This window comes from Vidua macroura, chromosome 4, assembly GCF_024509145.1.
Source record: "Vidua macroura isolate BioBank_ID:100142 chromosome 4, ASM2450914v1, whole genome shotgun sequence".
Classification (NCBI taxonomy): domain Eukaryota; kingdom Metazoa; phylum Chordata; class Aves; order Passeriformes; family Viduidae; genus Vidua; species Vidua macroura.
The window spans coordinates 5,776,447-5,789,947 of NC_071574.1; the positions used below are offsets into that span (position 1 = coordinate 5,776,447).

The 13,501-nt window shown below is 47.3% G+C and overlaps 2 protein-coding genes across 5 annotated transcripts in view; both read right to left on the bottom strand.

Moving 5' to 3' along the window:
* Positions 1–7,522, bottom strand: part of HNRNPD (heterogeneous nuclear ribonucleoprotein D) — a 9,295-nt gene extending 1,773 nt beyond the window's left edge. Inside the window, exons 1-6 of one of the 3 annotated variants that reach the window (XR_008436681.1) lie at positions 7,250–7,513; positions 3,740–3,908; positions 2,831–2,992; positions 1,950–2,081; positions 988–1,087; positions 765–911 (exon numbers count right to left, since the gene is read on the bottom strand). Coding sequence is in view for 2 of the 3 variants with exons in the window: in XM_053975129.1 (XP_053831104.1) it covers positions 765–911; positions 988–1,087; positions 1,950–2,081; positions 2,831–2,992; positions 3,740–3,908; positions 7,250–7,437 (898 nt within the window). In the remaining variant the exon portion in view is untranslated. Of the gene's footprint in view, positions 1–764; positions 912–987; positions 1,088–1,949; positions 2,082–2,830; positions 2,993–3,739; positions 3,909–7,249 lie in introns of all 3 variants that reach the window. The other 2 variants (XM_053975129.1, XM_053975130.1) reach the window with 2 other exon arrangements.
* Positions 7,523–9,208: 1,686 nt separating this feature from the next.
* Positions 9,209–13,182, bottom strand: HNRNPDL (heterogeneous nuclear ribonucleoprotein D like). Of its 2 annotated transcripts, XR_008436682.1 has the most exons (9): positions 13,016–13,182; positions 12,540–12,708; positions 12,294–12,455; positions 11,900–12,031; positions 11,671–11,785; positions 10,919–11,086; positions 10,658–10,754; positions 10,171–10,274; positions 9,209–9,479 (listed from the first exon to the last, which is right to left on the bottom strand). XR_008436682.1 is itself a non-coding variant. In XM_053975131.1 (8 exons), exons 1-7 carry the CDS (start codon positions 13,102–13,104, stop codon positions 10,684–10,686), a joined length of 906 nt encoding a protein of 301 aa, XP_053831106.1. In that variant the 5' UTR covers positions 13,105–13,182; the 3' UTR covers positions 9,209–9,479; positions 10,658–10,683. The 2 variants fall into 2 exon arrangements, 1 of the variants encoding a protein (XP_053831106.1); XM_053975131.1 differs by lacking the exon at positions 10,171–10,274.
* Between the last annotated feature and the right edge of the window lie 319 nt (positions 13,183–13,501).

The window sequence follows — 13,501 nt, forward strand, 5'->3', positions numbered from 1 at the left end:
CTACTCAAAACTGTTTCTACCCTTCCCACAATGTCAGCTTCTCCAGAACATCAAGATTTACACCCACCCATTAAACAGCATCTGGGACAAAAATAACCCCACTCATGAAAATCCCAGCTTATTCCAAAACATCAAGTAGTTTTTGCCATACTGAGACAGCAAATCTACCAGAGAACCAGGAAAATGTCCCCAGAAGACTGATGGCCTGCCCTTCAGTACTGTGCATGTGTGGAACTGTGGCTGCCTGCTGACCATGTCCAAACGCAGCTCACAGCCCCACGACCACTGTGGTAACTACAGCCTTCTGTAGATGGAGAGTTCAGTCACTCACTATATGATCACTGCAGGCTTCAGATTCATGGTCTCTTCTTGGCCAAGAGAGCTGCTTCAGGAACCCAAATAGTTTGCAGGGCAGCTGAGGTGGGGCCCTCTCTCTCACCCACCCAAAGTGCTGCCAAACTAAGGGAGCTGAGGGGCACTTTCCAGAATGACCAGGAGAGGCAACACTCCAATCCCCAAGGCACAGACACAGGACTTTCCAGCAGCACTGCAGCCCCACCTCACAACCACGCACACTTGACAGAGTGAAGCAGAAAAGTAGGGACAGATGAGTGTCCAAGGACCCTGTGCTCAGCAATAGTGATAACTAACTCAGTGGAAAACCTAAGCCAGTGTGTTATAAAGCCATCTATCTTTTATACTGCTAGCAGCCATTTTCTTACAAGCAGCAGATTGGAACTTTTTGTAAGTAGTTCAGTACTTACTGCTATAGTCGCCATATCCGTAGTAGTTGTTGTAACCAGTGTAGTCATAGCCTCCATAACCGCCATAGCCTTGGCTGTTGTAACCATAGTTCCCATACCCCTGGTTCCAGTAGTTGCTGTATCCCTGGTTCCAGCTTTGACTGGGGCCTGCAACACAAAGCTCAGATTTAATTTCATTCAGGCTAGTCCCTCACCTTCCAACGTTGCAGCAGTACAAGCTTACCTCCACCTCTCCCTCGAGCTCTTCCAACAAATCCTCCCCGACTCCCCCACTGCTGCTGCTGCTGGTACTGTTCCTTTGACATGGCTACTTTTATTTCACACTGGAAATGGAAAGTTAGAGTGAGATCCAATCAGCAAAGATAACCCTCAAACATCACTCTTGAACTTACAGAACACCAAGCAGAAAATTGGAGTTGGCCACCCTGGTGCCCTCCCTAAAAAAGAAATGGATAGCTTACACTGACTAACTTGAGAGCAGTTGTGAGACACTGTAGAGCCCATTCTGAAAAGAATGCTTGTTTCTTTGTATGCCTTTCTGTTTTCCCTTTGAACTAAACCTCTGAGGCCTATTCATTTGAGAAAAGTGAAATCAAACCTGAGTTTGGCCAACATACTAAACTCAACTCAACTCTGTTCTGAAGCTTCCACCACATATTTGTGCAAGTATGAGTCCAGCTACAATTTGAGTATATGCTACCAGGTTGAAATTCAACCAGGTTTCTGAAAAGAATGCAGCTTCTAACAGGGAAGCCTAATTTCCTATTTCATTTCAGTTTTGGTAGCTCTCTAAGACAAACTGACATTTGCTGATAACAACAAATATATACACAAAGATCCAGCTACCAGGAAAAGCTGGTGCTGCCTGATACAGCAGATCAGTGACACAGCACTCCACTCACACTGCTGGAGAATGTGGGAGCTGCACTGTGGAAAGTGCGCTGGGGCCCAGCCCTCTCCCCATGGGGGTGCAGTACAAAACCTCACCTGAAACCCTCTAAGCTCAGAAATTAAGGTAACAGTCACCTACATAAATACTTCACGTGCCCAATGCCTACATGTGAAAAATAATGCTTACAGGTATTGGCAGACTATTATCCCCAAAGAGATGCAACTGGTAATGTAATTCCCTCTATTGTCATGTTTGTCTAGTTTGTCAGTTTCTCTAGAAAGAAATCCACCTACTTTACTAAGCCCAACATTGTGGTATTTCTTTTCCATTATTTTCTTCACTGGTTCCTCCTCCTTGAAAGTAATGAAGCAAAATCCACGTCTCTTGTTAGTTTTGTTGTCCATGGGGAGCTCTATGGATTCGACCTGGTGGAAGACAGTGATCTTACTTTTTATCCTGCCATTCACATCACTGCAAAATCCCTCTAACAGGTCATACCTGTTACTGAAATTATTTAGATTTGAATAGGACAATGTGACCTGACTACAAATACAGAGTCAAAGTTCTTTGTACCTATGGCACATGGGACTTCCTAGGCAAACAGTAGTTAAAGCCTTTAGTCCAGAGTGAACTGTCTGTAAGTTTGGAAGAGGGCACATATTTACAACCAAATTCCCTGAGCAGAGTTATGACCTGAAGCTGCACCATGTGATAACCAACAGGGGAGCAGCAGCTGTAGCAAGTTCATACAAGACCAGCTTTTAAAAACTTCAGTGATACTTAGCTCATCTGCACCGCCAAAAACTGGGGACAGAGAGACAGACGCTAACTACACAGTCGCACAGAATTTAGGCAAAACTGTCTCAATCTGTGCTACAGGAGATGAGCTGAGGTGGCTGAAGAACGTCTCACTGAACTGACCAAAGCACCCTGCTTGAAACACTGCCTCCCTCTCTGACTTATCCCAGCTCCCCCTTCCATCAAACCAGGCTGTTCAACTCAGAACCTGTAACTGAAACATCAAAATTCTGACCACTAACACACACGGAACTACAATGGCCATAAAGCTTACATTAGCATCCATGCAGGCTGCACATGGGGGATGCTTCTTATTAATAAATTTGTGAAGGCAGAACAGGTTCCACAAGTAAAAGCAGTTTGTTTCACTACATACCTCACCAAAACCTCCAAAATATTCCCGTATTTTCTCCTCAGGTGTGTCTGGAGATAAGCCCCCAACAAAAATCTTTTTAACGGGTTCTTTTGTTTTCATGGCTTTAGCTCTTTTTGGATCAATGACCTTTCCATTCAGCTTGTGTTCTTTCTGGTCCATGACCTGAGGATAATAAAAACACAGTTTTACACAGTTCAAGCTAAATGTTTCACTGATGTTTGGAGTAAGGCCAAAATTGCTTAAATTTCAAGACTTGGATCACACCAATAATTTGTTGCACAAAGTTCTGTGATTTTTGATCACTATCCACTGACACAGACAGCTCTGACAACTGGAACCACTTATTAGCCAGCAGAAGCAAGAGTGTAACACATCTCAAAAAGTACTCTTCTCATCCTCAAACCTTATGAAGTAAAAAATCTGTACTTTAGCTATCACAAAGGTCACAAAGGTGAAAATTTTTCTGTGTGCTGTATCCACAGCATTTTAGAAAAGTTAACAACCAGTTTTTGTTTGGATAAAGCTTAAATGTATCAAAGCTATTGGCACTACTCTAGGGGGTCACGGTACAGCTTAGGAATGCAAAGACTAGAAGATCTTTGCAAATGCTGCGTTCACAGCAGAAGGCAGCAGACATTTATACACTGTATTTTTCAAGTGCCCAAGTCCAAAGACTTGAAGAACCTGTAAGTGCACAAATCCATACCTCAGGAATCACTGCTGGTCCTGCACACAGCATCACGAGTAAGATGGTTCATAAAAGAAAGCACTTTCAACAGGCACATTAAACATGCTGCACCCCTGGATCATCTTTACCAGAAGATGTAAGAACAACGCCTACAGTCCTCCTAGTGAGCGCTCTATCTCTGATACCTGAATTTTGAACATGTTTCATTACTTTAATCCCACCTTATCCACGCTCTCCGACTCTTTGAAGAGTACAAAGCCGAAGCCTCTCGATCTCCCAGTGATGGGGTCCAACTTCAGAGTGCAGTCTACGACTTCACCAAACTTGGAGAAGTAGTCCTTCAGATCCTTCTTTGTTGTGTCCCAGCTAAGGCCACCAATGAACATCTTCCTGTTAAGACAAGTTGGTCAATCTGTAAATGTGTGTTACCCAAAATCCTGCACTGCCAAGCTTTAGGAGCTCAATAACCTAATGCATGGAACTGGCAGGATTTTATCAGTCATGTCACTACACACACAGGCCTGCACTTTTTGACAACTTGCTTAAGTGAGTCTGGCCAGGACAGATAAAGACTTCTACATACACAAACGTTTTTCACTGTCTTCTACTGCAGCTTCTTACTCTGCTGTCCCAAGAAACCACTAGTAGTAGTGACAAAAAAATATTTTACTACTTCTTTACATCCTCATCACACGTTTAATTCCATCCAGTTCTCCGTGGAGCCTCTGCACAACTGCTCACGAAACACACGCAGGCAGATTAGATTTGTAAGGAAGTGTGGTTAAAACAGAAGCATTTATCTACCAGTCTGGACATATGCCCAAATTAATAAACTAAAATAAATAAAGTTTAGTCAAGTTCCCTTCCCCAAAAAGTAGTTATGAAAAAGCAAAGTATTGGATATTGGACGATCAGAAGTTCTCTTTCCTCACAAAACTTTATATATAAACACCTAGCTTAATCCACTATCATCAATAGAATGTCTTTCCCATATTTCTACAGCACCAGTGCTGCTGGGCAGATGTGTACAGCACATAATTCATAACCTGTATTTTCAAAAGCACACTGGAAGCTTAGAATCAAATCATGACCATCACACCATGTTAGTAAGGCATAAAAAAAAAATAAATTAAAAGATGAAAAATCAAGCCACTATACACACAAATGAAACATTCCAGGTTATTAGGCATAGGGCTTAGGAACCAATTCAAAAGAGGATTTGATTTGAGATGATCTCTTCTAATACAGAGAAAGAAGATTTTACCGTGAGCTCTAACCAAAAAATTTGATCCATTATTATTATAAAAGCACTTTCTACAAAGCTTTGCCCATTTTCACTGTCCCAACTTATTTCACAATCAGACACAGTTATCAGAAAACCTGAAAAACCACTGTATCATGTTTCCAACCCTTCCACTTCCCACGCACAAATATTCCTGCCAATCATGTAAAAGAGCATTGCACCTCCACCACTCAAACTCTCTCGAATCAAAAGCTGCTCCTGTGAAATACCTCTGTTGACTTAGCTGTGCTCTCACAGAATTAACAAAAGCATTCTATTTCTGACAAAAATCCATACAGATGAGGGGTGCAGGAGCTTCAGAGGTTTTTATAACAAGTCTCCAAATCTGTAAAGAAGAAGCACCAGCTCCCCATCCCTTTATCCACTTTTCCAATTAGTTCCAGATCACTCTTAAGGAAGTACCAACAGCCCTTTCTATCAGCTGTGACTTCTTACTGTCCTCACAGAAGAAATGGCCCAGGCTGGTAAACCAGCAGCCTCACACCAGCACAGGGAGTAAATCAAAGGAGCTTTCTGCCCTTTGTTCACCCATCATTAAGGTCCTTAGCTTGTTTGCTGTTCTGTGGAGGGTTTTTCAAGCAGCCAAACAGCAGACCCAGAGGATGCAGCATCATGTTTCTGACCCATGGGGGGTAGCGAGGCTCCAGCAGCTACTACTGAACTGACACCTGCTACACAAACCACGTGTCTCGATACTAACATACAGACCCCACTTTGTATTCCTAAGGACAGGCAGACCAAGAACACGAGCTTGAATCCCACAGCCCCGGAAGGTTTTTCATCTCTCCACGCAGGAACTGCACCTTTGAGCCCAGGCACAGCAGCAAACCCACGGCTGCTTCAGTCTGCCCCTACATCAACTACTGCTCCAAGGGAAACTGAGCTCAGGTCAGGGCTACGCCACAAACATCAGCACAACAATTCAGGAGCGGTGTCACAGCTCTGCCAAAAGCTTGTAAAACACACAATTTCCTCGCCCACAGTCTGGCTGGTCTAAGCCACATCAGCACATAGAGTTTCTCAAAATAAGTTACCAGAAGTGCACTGGGAAAGCTTTCAAACCTCAGACTTAGCTAAACAAAGTATCAGAGATATGCTTTTTTTCCCCTTTACTAACCAGAAGTGTTATCAAAATCTTTGTTTCCATTACAGCATGAAGAATTGATGGGTCAAAAAGGCTGAACTAGAGTACAAGTCCATGTATGTGTGATATATGTAATCACTGCACCGCTTAGAGACAACTTTTTCTAAGCTCTCTTGCCTCAAAAGAACCTGAGTTTGCACATGAAAACCCTTTAACTGGTGTGTATTCAAGGATAATAAGTAAAACAAACATGCAAACTCCAAAGGCATTTGAAACTGTTAAAAACAGCTGAAAAGTAACAAAACTATTTCAATTTCTGCTAATCCCAGCAAAATGCTCAAAAAATGGGTCCCTCTCTGCATTATCCCAGATTATTAACATCTCTCTCAGCAACATCCCAGCTTATTGCTGAAGGAGAAAGACACTCAGGAAGGTTTTGCAGCAGGTATCTTCAGGATACAGCAGTTAGCACTCCTTTATCCAGGTTATTTTCTGCCTTGACCAAAAACAGACCTGCAGCTCGAGTTTCACGGGCCCGACAGGAGACAGCAGAGCGCAACAGCCTGTCCTGTCACTGGATTTATTACACACAAATTTCACCGGCAATACAAAAGGGACACTGCCCCAGGCAGAGACCCTATGAGGATCAAAAGCTGTCTTTACTAGCCATAAAACAGAGTAACAGAACATGCTGAGTTGGAAGGGACCTATCAGAATCATCAAGTCCAACTCCCAGCCCTGCATAGGACAACCCAAGAGTCACACCATGTGCCTGAGAGCATTTTTCAAGTGCTTCTTGTACTCTGTCAGACTTGGTGCTGTAACCACTTCCCTGTTCTATTGCCCAGCCGCCCTCTAGGTGAAAAACCTTTTCCTGATGCATAACCTGAACCTCCCCCGGCTTAGCTTCCCGCCTTTTGGACTCCTACTTCTCAAGTTCAGACACCACCTAACATAATCCGACAAGTTCCATGAGAAGCAGAGGCATGTTTTAGGCTGGGAAGAAGTGCCGGCACCTGGCGCTTCTGGCACTCAGATGACACACAGCAATGCCTGCAGCACAGGGCAACGCAACCAGAGCATGCGGCTACACCGAGTTACTGTCTTCACGCAAGCACCGCACTTTAACTCACAGAAAAGGCATCATTAAAAAGAAAAATAAGTATAGAGGGCCTGTAGTTTGAGGTACATCACACCATTTGTACACCGCGGGACCAGACACCGCCCCCGCCGCTCGGCCCGTGACGTCGCCGAGGCGCCAAGTAAACAAACAGGGCAGCGAACGGGGCCGGGCCGGGGGCGCCGGGCCCCGCCCGGGACACACAACCCGCCCCCGCCGCTCACCCCTCGTCCTCCTCGTTCTTGCTGGCGTCGATCTTGGCTCCCTCCGACTCGACCCCGCCGCCGCCGCCTCCCCCATCGGTGCTCCCCGGCCCCGCCTGCCCCTCAGGCTGCTCCGCCGGCTCCGCCGCGCTGCCCCCGGCGCCAGGCGCTACCGCCGCCGAGTCCAGAGCGAACTGCTGATCCGACATGGCGCCGCCGCCCCGCACCGGCCACCCCCGGTGCCGCCGCCTCCCCGCCGAGGCCCCGGCCCCGCTGGCGGCCCCGGCCGAGCGCGCCGATCCCGCCGATCCCTCCTCCTCTTGCTCCCTGTTTTTAATGGCGCCGCCACCGACCCAACCTAAAATGGCGGCCGGAAGGAGCGCGGCGGGCGGGACACGTGACACCGCCCCCGGCGGGCCGTGAGGGAGCGCGGGGGGAGCTCCGGCACGGCCCCGGGAGCAGCTCCGGCACGGCCCCGGGGGGAGCCGCAGCCTGGGGCCGGCGTGGACAGCCACGGAATCGATAGGGTTGGACTGGGCCTCTGGAGTTCGTACAGTTCAACCCCTCCGCCCAAGGCAGGGCCACCTGGAGGGGGTGACACAGGAACGGGTCGGGGTGGGTTTGGAATGGCTCCAGAGAGGGAGACTCCACAGCTTCCCTGGGCAGCTGTTCCAGTGGTCTACCACCCTCAATGTAAAGAACTTCTTCCTCAGGTTTAGGTGGAACTTGTTGTGTTTGGGTTTCTGGCCATTGCTCCTTGTCCTATCACTGGGCAGCACTGAAAAGTGCCTGGCACCATCCTCTTGGCACTTGCCTTTGAGATATCCCTGTGCATGGCTGAGGTCCCCTTCATTCTTCTCCAGACTAAACAGGCCCAGCTCCCAGGATCTCTTGAGAGAGATGCTCCAGCCCCCTCACCATCTTTGTGGCCCTTCACTGGACCCTCTGCAGGAGCCCCTTGCCTTTCTAGTGCTGAGGAGCCCAGACCTGCACGCAATACTCCAGCTGCACTTCACTAGCACCAAGCGGGAGGATCACAGATTGAAGTAAAACTTGGCTCTTAGCAAGGATTTGTGTATTGACAATCCACTGGAGCAATGAATCCATGTTCTTGTGGCACAAGTCTCCCTCAGCTGCTGTGGAGGACAGTGCTGGATCCAGCTGCACTCACAAATGCAGCGTATGATCTCGCACTGCTGTGGCTCCTTGCTGATTCTTTAATTTGTAGTCAGTGACATCAGTGAGCTTTAACAAGCAAGGGTTATTTTGATGCCTGACTAGGTATTTGTGCTGAGAAACATCAAATCTTCAGGCAGACTGCTGCAATCCTCTTGCCTCAGACAAAATGCATGTAGCTCCTTTTACCCATCCCAACTACTCTCCTAATCTGGAAATGTGCTGGGTTAATGCAGCGTTCCTTCTCCAGCAATCAGGCTTTTAGTTGTTGCTTGCTAGTGTGCACTAGATAGGAAACCTGTTTTCTGATCCAGGTAAGAAGAGTCTAGTACAGCACCTAACTTGTACCAAGTTGTACAGAAAATAGTTACTGATCCTGAAGTTCAAGAACTTGTAATCCCCTGCTTGGAACTGGAATAGAAGTGCAGTGGGAAAGTAATTAAGCTACATTCCAGAATACTTGAGGTTTTAAGTGCTTGAGAAGCCTTGAAAAACTCCCAACTCCTCAAGCAGTGTTACCAGCATTGAAAAGGTGCTGCTATAGTTCTAGATCCCTCCTGACATGTACAAAACTGGCAGCGTTGTGCCACAGACCACCCTCTCGCTGCTGCAGAGGGCAGGACGTGACTCTGCCATCTTCCAATGCTAATTCCAAGCACTCTGGTGCTCTCAGGACAGATCAGGAGGAAGAAGGGGGTGTACAGACCTGTTCTTACAGTAACCCTCATCTCCAGAGAGGTACCTGCCCTTCTCTCCAAGCAAAACTACAGTTGCACCACTTTAAGGTGACAGCAAGACTCCACACTCACTTAAGTAAGCATTTATTAGAGAATCTTTTAACATGAAATTATACAAATAAAGTTTGTATAAACACAAGTCCACATTGTGTCATAACATGAATGGCGAAAAGAAAGTAAAAACCATAAAAGAAAACTAGTCGGCCGCTATGTACAGTTGGACACAGTTGTGTCATACACTAAAAGTCTTTTACAAAATAGTCATTTCCTCTCACGAAGACCACCCTCCATTCACTCGCGATGCGTTGCAAGATGGCTTTTTGTTGCAGTATCTCTACCTAAAAAATCAAGACAAAATGCATGTCAGATCTGTGATAGTTACTACAGGATTGTTAAAAGGTCCATTTTCATGAACTGCTTTAAGTCTTCTATATATTCCTTTCTTCACTGTTAAAGATCATATGCATATTTATTAAGGTAACACAAGAGGTTTGCTTAGTTACCCATCAGTAATTTCTTTTCCCAAATATTCAGCCCATCTAGGAGGCTGCTCCAAAACAACAACCATCCAGTTTAGACAAGTAAGCAGGCTCTGGATCACTTTGTTTTCCATTGGAAACACTGCCAAAAGGCTTTCTGATTATTTGTTTATACAGCTAAACGACTTATGTGCAACACAAGTCAGGTCACTTTAGTTCAGACAGTCCATATGCATATGATCTTTAATGTTTATCCAGATTTAAAAGTTCGTTTTGGTTTGCAGATTTCACTATTAGCTATAAAAAGAAAAAAGCAAGCATTAAAATCTTAAAGAATGCACATTTAAAATGAGGTTCCACAATTGAAATACAACACTAAACAGAAGACCAAATGATTAAGCTGTAAAGGCATTTATGTACTTTAACTCCTGTAAAAAACCATTTAAGTTAAAGACACTTAATCTCCAAAAAAGATTAAAAAAAGAAGCCAAAGTCTGAAGTTTTCCACTTTAATCTTTACGCTGGTACATGAAGTTGGAAGAGACCATACCACAGGACAGCGTTTTCTGGTGTATGCCTTGCGCTCTGCCTGCAACGTGCGACCCCAGAGATAGACGTGGTCAGGGTGACACACGGCCTGCAATGAAGTTCCCGCTGGCGGGTACAAACAAGGTATAATGTCAGAGTTAGAAGACAACATTCTTGTTTTCCTTAAGTTGTACCCATTTCAGTACTTTACCTGTTAATACTTCTAATAAGTTTAATTATTCCTCTAGACCACCTGGTACACAACGCAAACCAGAAAAACTCTTATGTTTTTCTGAAGTACTAAAGAAGATAAAGTCACACTTTTACAAAGTTAAAGATCTATAGACACGTAGGCAAAGCTGGTTTTAAAAAAAAAAAGTATTTTTTAAGTTAACAAAAGCTTAATTAAAGGAAAAGTCATGCTAGGCAAGTTTTTACTCTTCGTTTGTCTATTGATCTTTAAATTAGATTAGACATAGTCGGAGTGGAGCTTGCGCTCCTGTACACACCTGTTTGTCAGGTACTAGGTACTGCCTTAGTAGGGCTGGTAGTTGTTTTGGTGGTTGCCGCCGCCACGGGACGCCTTCCCATACGTGCTTTGTTGGCCTGGAGGTATCATGCGGGGAAAAACAGAACCCACAAGCGTTAACACCAGCCTCAGAGGGAGACTTCACCCACAGCAGCACACCAAGGGATCTCATCTTTAGAGCCATGGGCTGACTAAGAGCAAAGCTGCTCTTGTCATCGGGAACGAGGGCAAAACCACTCACCGCTGTAATCTGTGTATCCCGGCCCATATCCATAGTTGGGATAGTTGTAGCCAGAGTAGTCGTAGCCTCCGTAGCCACTGTAGCTCTGATCACTGTAAGCGCTATTGTAATTCCCATAGCCTTGATCATAATAGTTATTAAATCCTTGGTTCCAGTTTTGCCCCTGACCTGAAACCAAGCATAGCGAGTGTCAGTTTCAAAACTTATTTCACTCCTCTCCTGTGCCCCTTCATCTAACTTTTTGGACACGAGAATAATCAGAAATTGCCTGAGCACCAAGTGACACCAAAGGACAAGCCTTGCTGCGTGGTGCGAGTTGTTGTCTGCTTGACCTTTAAAGATTGAGATGCATTAACCTGTATAGTACCAGCTGATTCCTTCTGATCCATTTGAAGGGGCAGTGAAGTGACCACCCCACTCCTTAGCAAACAGCTCCTGCTTTCTCTCTCATGAGCCAATTAAGTGTATCCCTTTCAAGGAAAATTGTAACTGTGCTGGTTACACTGTCCACTAAGGGTGTACAGAAGCACCCTACACCCACCTTGCCTTTCTCCACTTGAATGCAAGCAGAGCAAGAGGCGATTCCTCAGCTTCAACAAGCAACCATAACCACCAAAACACCACTTACTCACAGGCTACTTTACACATTTGATTTAAACATGAGATCTGCACACAGCCTGCAAACTGGAATATCTACAAACACCTAAATGTTTGGTAAGTACTTGATTAATAAAACCACTGAAAATACTCACCCCGTCCACGCCCCCTTCCGCCTCCACGTCCGCCAGAAGAATTGCTTTTCCCTCCTTTCTGCTGCTGCTGCTGCTGCCTGTACACCTCTTTGGGCTGTGCTACTTTGATTTCACACTGTAAGGACAGAAATCCTTTAGCTTACTAAGAATTCCATGAGCATTTTGTGAGCTGCTTTCACGGAAGCCTACAAAGACAGACTTCATATGCTAAGAACAAGAGTTTTCCCACCTTGCCTGAACCAATCTGGTGGTATCTGCTCTCTAGTAACTTCTTTACTGGCTCTTCATCTGTGTATGTGATAAAACAGAAGCCCCTCCTTTCATTCGTCTTTGTGTCCATGGGAAGTTCAATGTTTTCAATCTGAAATCAAAATTAATATAAACAACACATGAAACATGTAAGCAACCTTTTATGCCACCAGAACCATCTGGCAGTGCAGAATCCATATGCTGACTACCTCTGGCAGCTATAAATCGTACCATTACAATTTTATGAAATCATTAACATATAGATTCAACTAGCTCTAGTTTTGGCCAACTCCCTCCTCACAAATTCTTTCTTAAGAGAGAGGAAAGACTACACTTGAGAATTAGAGGTGTTCTTATATGCCAATATACTATACCTCGCCAAAAGCACCAAAGTACTCCTTAATCTGTTCTTCAGATGTATCTGGACTCAGCCCACCAACAAACACTTTTTTGGGCGGCTCCTTCCCTTTCAGCGCTTTTGCCCTTTTAGGATCTATTAACTTGCCATCCAGTTTGTGTTCCTTCAGTTCCAACACCTAAAAAGCAAAGGAACAAAGTCTCGGATCGCTACAGCTACACAAGCTGGCTTTGTGCCACGGGCCCGCAGGAAAAGCGCCCACCTTCTCCACGCTGGCAGCATCCTTGAAGAGCACGAACCCGAACCCCCTCGACCTTCCAGTGACCGGGTCTGTTTTGATTGTGCAATCCACAACCTCGCCGAAACGCGAGAGATACTCCGTCAGGTCCTTCTTGCTGGTGTCCCAGCTGAGGCCTCCGATGAACATTTTCCTGGAGGGCAGGAAATGAGCGCGGACTCGGGTGAGGGAGCGGCGGGGGAGCCCCCCCCGCGCCCCCATAGGCTGCCGCTGACGTCACGGCCCCGATCGGCTCCCCCCCCCGTCCGTGTCCCCGCCCCGCGGAAACTGGGTCACCCGCCCGGGACACAAAGGCGGGCGCGGCCACGGTGCGGGAAGGGAAGGCCGCGCTCCCCCCCCCCGCCACAGCCGCCCCTCCCCGAGCCGCAGGGCGGGCGGCGGAGACGGACGCGCGACTCCCCCACACCTCCCCCCCGCCACCACCACGTCCCCGGCCCTACCCGTCGTCCTGCTGGTTCTTGCTCGCGTTGATTTTGGAGCCCTCGGCGAACTCCTCCTGGCCGCCGCTCATCTCTGTCGCGTCCTCCATGGCGGGGCGAAGGCGGCGGGGGTGCTCGTGCGAGCGGCGGAGACAGCGGAGACCTGCGCCCGGCAGAAAATGGCGGCGGAAGAGATCCGGGCACCGCCTGCGCCCCTTTTATATAGCCGTGCCGGCAGCCAATCAGCGCCGCCCGGCGCCGCAGCGCCCCCGGCGGCTCGCGGCGGGGTTGCAGCAGCCGCCCTGCGGCCGCCATCGCGCGGGCTGGGCCGGGCCGGGCCGGTGCTGCGGCTCCGGGCGGGCGCGGGCACCGCCGCGCCGGGTACCGCGGCGCCGGGGCCGGGGCGGAGCGGGCCGGCCGGCGGTGGGTAGTAACCCGTAACCCAGAAACCCCGTTCAGGCGGCGGCGGGGAGGGGCGGGGCGGGCGCTCCGTGGGCGGGCGCAGCC